Here is a 7,639-nt window from a genome sequence, read left to right on the forward strand (position 1 = left end):
ATTGTCTTAAACTTATATAATAATCTTTAAAATACTATAGGATTTTTTATAATTTTTTTATAATTTATTTAGAAGAAATTTTTTAAAAATTAGAACATGTTTTCAACTCTTTGATAATAATGATTTTTCCATCTCAAGAAACCATGATAAAGAAATAAAAAATAAAATAAAATAAAATACATAAAATAAGTATATATGAATATATAAATGTGCTATCTTAACATAATTGATTCTTTTTATAAATTTTAAAAAAACATTTATGTTTGTTCAAGACAATCTCTTACTGATAAAAATATGCAAGAATTCTTATAGGTGAGGCTCTAAATATTTATTATACCACTCCAAAAAAAAAATTGCATATTATAATAACTTATAAAATATAAAAAATTATTTAATTTATATGTAGTATTCTTTGAGGCTTTAGGCATCCTTCCATCTTTCTTTCTTTGTCTCCTTCTTTTACAACCTTACTAAAAACTTTCCTTTTTTACCATCACCAAATGACATAATAACCAATATATTGTCATTTATATAATTTTGATATGTCTCTGCAACATTTAATTGTTATATATATATATATATATATATATATATATCTGCATAGTTTTTCATCTTTAACATTTCCAATATGATTTTTTTATTTTAGATTTATGTGAGCACACTAATAATATTATTAATTAATTAAAATAAACTATAAATTTAAATTTTTGATTTGCAATCCCACTTGCCTTGGTAATGTCTTGGATGCTCTTTAAAGGAAAATAAATAAAACAAAAAAAATCAAAATAAATAAAAAATAAATTTTTAATTTTTAATTTTTAAAAAATCAATACGTTCTAACGAATGACATATCAGTTTTCTTAAAGTTAAAAACTAAATCCAGAAACCATAAACTCAACAAATACAAAATCATATTAAATGATTTGTAGCCTAATGTTGGTGCACTCAAGGGCGGTGGTGACCTTCTAACAAACAACGATGGATGAACGCTAGCCGAGCAAATACGGATGAACGACAACCGAGACGAAGAGAGATGAATATTAACCGATAAGCCCTGGGCCTTAAAATGCCGGTGTGGGTGGGGACCATCCCCTCCATCGTCTCCCTGCTACATGTGCCCGCCACGGACCCAACGAGGGGGATGGCATCCACGACGCTGTGCTTACGCATGTCGGTGTTTTCCTTCTTCGGCATGTGGGTTGGTGCAGGGACCTAAGCACATCTGGTTGGGTTGGGTCTTATGGAGGAGGGATCTAAAGCGCGCTCTGACGCCCCGCCTGGCTCTTAGTGTGCTGCCGTAAGGTGTGCGACATCTGCGACGTGCTAATATAATATAATTTCATATGGTACGCCGCCGGAAATCCTGATAGGTTCCTGACTACACCCTGGTCTGGATTCTTCACGGAGTACTAAGTGCTCCTGTGTTTATTCCAGAAGGTCTTTCATCTCAAGCAGGGTAACTAGAAACAAGTCTAGGTGGAAAGAGGAACATAGGATTTCACTGCGGATTGATTATTTCTTCTTTCGTCCAGGGACTGTGCTTAGAAGACTGCGACATTTCCAGAGATTCTTCTTCACAGCCATTCTCCACACACGGGAATAGTACAAATTCTCATTGAGAATTTGCGATGAGGCAATGAAAATTCATGAATTCGGTGAGAAAAAGTGCTGGGTGATTCATTTAGACTTACTCGAGCCTAACTTCGAAGAAGTTAACACGCTAGCTGCACGGCCATGGCGGTAGCCTCTTCTCATTTGTGATGCTCAAATCGTCTGCCATACCAATGAGGATTAAAGCAAGCTCTGCGTTTTAATTGAAGATCCTGTTGTACAAAGTGAGGGTCGCCTTTCACTTTCAATTAACTGAGAGATGGTTCCAGCACTCAACCTCATGCTGGTAAAAGGCGGATTGGATCCATCTATAATTCTCCTTGGCAATATACTAGGTGGCGAATTGAAAACAAGTAACCTAGCGATTTTCAGAAACCCGAAACGCATCAGAATACTCGTGAATTAGGTTCTATTTGCTTCGTTTAGAAGTGCTAGATTTACCAGAGAGTCTGTCAAAAAAATAAGCCCAGGTTCATCAGATGCAAATGACGATTTCTGTAAGCCCAACGAGCACAATAAAGGGCTCTGAGACGGTTTGATTCCTCGCTAGTTCATGTCCAACATTAACATAAAAATTATCTGATGGGAGGACCGAGGACAGCCGTATCTGTGGAGGATGGTTTCTGTTACGACGTTGCATCTAGGGCTAGAACACAGAAATTGTCGGTAAAAACCTAGCAGGTTGACGAGTGTTGAAAAAATGATGTCCAACGATGCGAAACTCAAGTGCGCCAAGCGTGAAACTTCCACGAAACTCTACGCAGACTACCGAATTACTCCCACGACACAGCATAGTCTCAGCCTAAGTTGTATACATCCGGCGAGGAGGGCTTACGTCCGACTCCTACAGATCCAGCGCAGATGTATCCGTATATACAGATCCTTCGCCCACTTGGTTCTTCTGAGCACCCTGTAGGGATCACAATTAAAATCCAGTTCTACTGAATCTTCTTCTCCTTGGCAGGAGCCCTAGGAATCTTTTGCAGAACAGCATCATCCAATTTCTTGAAGTGAACATTGGCAGCGTGGAATGCATTCGAGGCATGATGGTCGATTATATCCTCATACTTGTCATAGACAAATGGAACAACGTGCAACAAGATAACGCCTGCCGTCGAAACGCAAAACATTAGTATCGTGAGATACCTGTGGGATGAATAGTTCCACCAGGTCAAATTAAACCAATCAATTTAGAATGAAGTCGACGACATCATAAAACATACCAATCCAGATGAGGGTGAGTAAGTTGAACCACGAAGCGACTGTCGAGACCACCCACAACAAAGTAACAACCTGAACAAGTGGTAACGGCGTCAGACTGAAATAATTGTATGGCAACCTTGGAATCTGAAAAATGGCCACTTAGCAGAGATGTGGAACGAGCAAGAAGACTAGAGCCTACAATAAAGATTAAAGTCAAACAGGTACCTTGAAGAATAGCTTGAAGTCGTTGCCTAATGCAACGTTCCGGGAAAAGCGTAGAGCTTTGTTAAGTTCATCCCGGACACAGCTGGCTGTTCTCATCACGAAGTCATCAGACAAAGAAAATTCTGGAACCGGCGGTCCGGCCCTGAAAGCAGAAAAAATATTGCACAGTTAAATACCGGTTTCTACATGGAATCCTGATCCATTCACACACAATACCAGTAGCTCATCACTGATTGAAAGAAGAAACCCACCGGTTTAAAAGAGATGAAACGTTCGCCCAGACGAAGAGAATAGCGAGAGAAAACATGAAAATATTCGACAAAAGCGTGAGTAGTGTATATCCTGACTTCTCAAGGAGGCACCACAGAAGGGTGGATCCGACCAAAACTGCAACAGAAGTGTTTCTGTCTTTCCACAGGAAAACATCAGCAGCTGCGTGAAACAACAGACGCAAATAGTTACTACGACAAGGTTCCAATAACCGTGCGATGAGGCATTTGTGTCTATCGCTCGAACTCAGCAAAGATTTCAATCCCAGAAGCACCGTCTCAACCCAAACTGGAGGATAAAACAAGGGGCTTGTAGAACCATAGGTCACTTCGGTCTTGAGATAGCTACTTCGCACGTCAATTTCACGCCGTTCTCCAGTGAATACTCAGAACTCTAAGGCTTCATGCAGTCTTACCTCGGCCTCCACCTAATATTTGATGTACGTTTTTATCCTTAGTCAAAAATCGCTTCCCAGGTCCATACTCCGAGGCAGGGGCCGTATTAGAAGCAGGCATTTTATGAACAGTCTGAGTCACAGTGTCCATGTCAGACTCCGCAGTGGAATGAGTGAGATCACTTCGTTCGGACATGGCTGCTGCTTGCATGCGTTCGTCTCACACTGCAGATCTGCTGATTCTAAATCAAAGCCAAAAAAAAGTTCGTGAGTGCATGAAAACACGCAGACCGACAATCCAAGCAACCGACCAGCTTGACAGCTTCCCATGGTGTCAAGCGAAACACCACTACACATTACCGGCTCCCACAGAACACCACGAATTCTTCCGTACTTAAGGACAGCTTCCTCTGCAGGTAGGATCCAGCTTCAACCACGTGTAATAATCATAGACAATACACAAATTACAGCCACGAAGGACCCAGCACTCTCGTAGAAAAATTCTTAACCTGATTGAACTCATCACAACCCAAGCCACCCCAAGAGCTACACCCTTTCTCAAAAAGACAAAAAAAGGCAGAGAGAGGCTCGACCTACACTGCGCGCACCAAAACCCGATGTCATTACCCTCTACCGACCAAACCGTCACGCAACCCAACAAGAAAAAAACGCAACGATATTACTCAGTACCTGATAACAGGGGCATGGAGCTCAGATCCAAGAGAGAAACTACACACGGAACACGAGGCAAAATCTCACCTCGCAGGCTTTACGCGAAGAGGGCGAGAGCGAGATCCAGCAAGAAAGGCAGCCTTGGCGAACCAACACGTTGCTTGACGGCTAGCGTGCAGGTGAAGGAACACGAAGACCGAGAGCGAGAGAGAGAGAGAAAGAGAGAGCAGGAGAGAACGGCGATGACGCCGAAAAACCTAGCCTCCGAGCTAACGGAGAGGTAAGTTGCGGCAAGCAGATCCTTTAAATAGAAACAGAGCTCCATCGCCAACTCCCGCTTCGCAATAGGACCCCACCCCACTACACCTCATGGGCCCTACCGAAGGAGAGAGGTGGGTCCTATCACCGTGCTATGATAGCTTTCGAGGAAGGAGGAGGGACCTTTGCGGACGCTTTCCATTGGAGGGACCGTCCCTTCACGCCGCCGGTTGGAGACGCAGGCACACGTCATATGGCGGCGGGACGGGCGAGACGGTTGCGTCGGGGCAGCCGCGCTGCGGGCTCGGCGGCTGGAGCGGTTGGGGCGACGGAGATTTGAACTTTGAACTGACTCGATCGTTGGGGTGATTGGACGCCGGTCAGTGGATTTATTCTTTCGTGCTGCCCAATGTCCCGCGGGCAGAAAATGTGTGTGTTGCTGGTGGTATGATTTTTCTGGGAGAGGTGAACTTAGGGTTTGTTTTGCAGCTTAGTGGTAAGTTTTGATGCACACCATAAGACCACGGTTTATTTATATATATATATATATATATATATATCAAGTGGTTTAACAGTAATAAATCATAAAATTATAAAATTATAAAATTATTTTTATGTGTGTGCGTGAATGTGGAGAACTATGATATTTTTTCATCCAAGCTACTGGATGCAAATTCACAACAAAAAAAAAACATTCAAAAAATTGCTACCTAAGCTCCAAAAAAGAATAATTTACAATATATTTTAACAAAATTATTAAAATAAATAAATAAAAATAAGTTAGTAGGGAGTTTTTGGAATGGTTTTTTAAAAAACCAAAAGAATGTGGAATGTTTTAGAAAGATATATATATAAATATGCACACACACTCACAAGAACCCAAAAGTTTAAGTCGTGAAAGTATTTACAGCCGATAGCAAGTATCAACTGATTTATTGCAATCATCTTTAAGTTTTTAAAACTTCTAAACTATGTTCAAAAGAATCACAGCTCCAAGAATATTATAGATTAAAACTTGGTAACAAATAAAGTGATGATTGTTGTACTCTGAATTGTACAATACAAGCCTCATTTTTTTTGTTTTCTTCTACCATGTGTGTATGTATATATATATATATATATATATATATTTGTAAACATTATCTATCTCTTATTGATGTTACTTTTCTGAAATATTTATTTTAAAGTTAACTTTCATGACCACTTTGTTTTTTCTACAATATTTCGGAAGTATTAAGTAATTTTTGCAATGCTTTTTTTAATCTCTGACTTTTACTAAATATAAAAAATAGTCTTCATTGGATAATTAGGGTATCATATGGTATGTCCAAGATTTGATTTGAAGCTGGGAAATTTACAAATTCAAATTCGAATTCAAATTAAAGTTTTACAAGCCTTGACATGATAGTCATATTCATGCAAATTTTAAGATATTAAAGCTTTTGTTGCAAAAATGACAGAATTTTACCAACTGATTTTGATTTGATCAAATTTGATAAGCACTAGTACAATGTTCATATTGGATAAAAGTATCATTTTACATTTGGGTGTCTTGTACTTGAGTTTTTAGTCGTGTGAAATGTTTTATATTACTTAGAAACCAATCTAAATTGTCTTTAAAAAGATTGCAATTGTATAAAAGATGATAGTTTTAGTTTGCTAAGCAACATAAATTTGTACATAAGTTATACTAATAAGCAATACTATTACAATGATGAACCATGTTTACTTTGAAAATAATTAACTGGAATTATTGCTTAGCCATCTGAATTATTTTTAAACAGATATTCATAGATGAGATCAGAATGGCGCTAAAAATTAAAATTTAAAATTTAAAGTAGTAATTGTAACTATCCACTTCACAATGAAATTCTAGATGAAAAACACACCTCATTCAGTAACTTAAAAAAAAAAAATAAATAAATAAAAAAAATGGTTTATTTTATTTTGAATTTCGTTCCTTCCCTCAAACAATGCAAAAACTTGATTAAAATTTGCACTCATGTGTATTTTGCCACTCAAAAAAGTGTTTTAAAGAACACAATTCAACTTCAGTCTCATTTAGCAACTCATGTTGTCAGAACCCGATCTGTTTATTCTCTTTGCAAGAATTTACACAAACACATCAAGAACAGAAACATCTTAAATAAGATTTCAACAGACGTCATATATTTGATGTTTATTTTTAGTGAAAATATTTTGTCAAACAATAACACCTACTCAAAAATATGATACGATTATTTTTATGATTAGTTTACAACATGAACTTACTGTGCAAAGTTTGCTGCTGCAAATTCGAACCATGTATTAGTTTAAGGGCTGATACTCCAATGAAATGTGTCAGAAGTGAGACTCAATAGTGATATGTAAACTAAACCAAAAGGTTTTCAGCTATGATTTGTAAAAAAAAAAATCAGTAATAATTTGTAAAAAAAAAAAAAACATCTTTCAATATATTTTGTCATATCTCACAATATACTTAGGATTGATGAATAAAAATTGCATTGATATACTACTTTTGGTAGTAAATACAAGCTTGTGCATGAGATAATGTTAAAAATAGCAATGAATATAAGATTGTTCTTCGAATAATTTAATAAGTAATCACTTATTTGATGTAGGGATGATTTTGTAGTTTTAATTTCTGCAATTTTTTCAGAAATAATATTTTATTCGATAAAAATTAGTTTGAAACACTTTGAAAATTATTATATCATGCATAATTTTCTTTAAAATATTAAATAGATATTCTTACATTGGAAGTTCCTAAATACTAACAATCATTCAATTATCCAGTAATGAACTACTTTTTAATATTATACACTCTCTAGTTTCTCACTAATATATATATATATATATATATATGTGTTTTTGAAATAATAGTTGAAATACCAATGAAAAATTAAAAACATAACATCATTTGCTTGATTTTTAAGTAGCATTCAGTATTATGATTATGTTGAAGATATAAAGGTGGTCCAGTAATAAATAAACGAATTAGTGATG

The 7,639-nt window shown here is 36.9% G+C and overlaps 1 protein-coding gene across 8 annotated transcripts; it reads right to left on the reverse strand.

Moving 5' to 3' along the window:
- Positions 1-1,785: 1,785 nt before the first annotated feature.
- On the reverse strand, positions 1,786-4,703 carry LOC112281827 (reticulon-like protein B10). Of its 8 annotated transcripts, none has more exons than XM_024518748.3 (6): positions 4,463-4,703; positions 3,725-3,936; positions 3,291-3,471; positions 3,040-3,181; positions 2,835-2,904; positions 1,786-2,719 (listed from the first exon to the last, which is right to left on the reverse strand). In XM_024518748.3, exons 2-6 carry the CDS (start codon positions 3,912-3,914, stop codon positions 2,550-2,552), a joined length of 753 nt encoding a protein of 250 aa, XP_024374516.1. In that variant the 5' UTR covers positions 3,915-3,936; positions 4,463-4,703; the 3' UTR covers positions 1,786-2,549. The 8 variants fall into 8 exon arrangements, with proteins under 8 accessions (XP_024374516.1, XP_024374512.1, XP_024374515.1 ...); XM_024518744.3 differs by having other exon boundaries at positions 3,725-3,945; positions 4,463-4,690; XM_024518747.3 differs by having other exon boundaries at positions 3,725-3,939; positions 4,463-4,643.
- Between the last annotated feature and the right edge of the window lie 2,936 nt (positions 4,704-7,639).

This window comes from Physcomitrium patens, chromosome 4, assembly GCF_059467195.1.
Source record: "Physcomitrium patens ecotype Gransden chromosome 4, ASM5946719v1, whole genome shotgun sequence".
Lineage (NCBI taxonomy): Eukaryota > Viridiplantae > Streptophyta > Bryopsida > Funariales > Funariaceae > Physcomitrium > Physcomitrium patens.

What these genes read in the sequence shown, in the direction of transcription:
- LOC112281827 (XM_024518748.3), bottom strand. Translation starts at nt 3,914, where the DNA reads ATGCAAGCAGCAGCCATGTCCGAACGAAGTGATCTCACTCATTCCACT. An exon ending in AATATTAGGTGGAGGCCGAG is followed by an intron (nt 3,472 to 3,724) that starts GTAAGACTGCAT and finishes TGTTTCACGCAG; the next exon opens with CTGCTGATGTTTTCCTGTGG. An exon ending in GTTTCATCTCTTTTAAACCG is followed by an intron (nt 3,182 to 3,290) that starts GTGGGTTTCTTC and finishes TTCTGCTTTCAG; the next exon opens with GGCCGGACCGCCGGTTCCAG.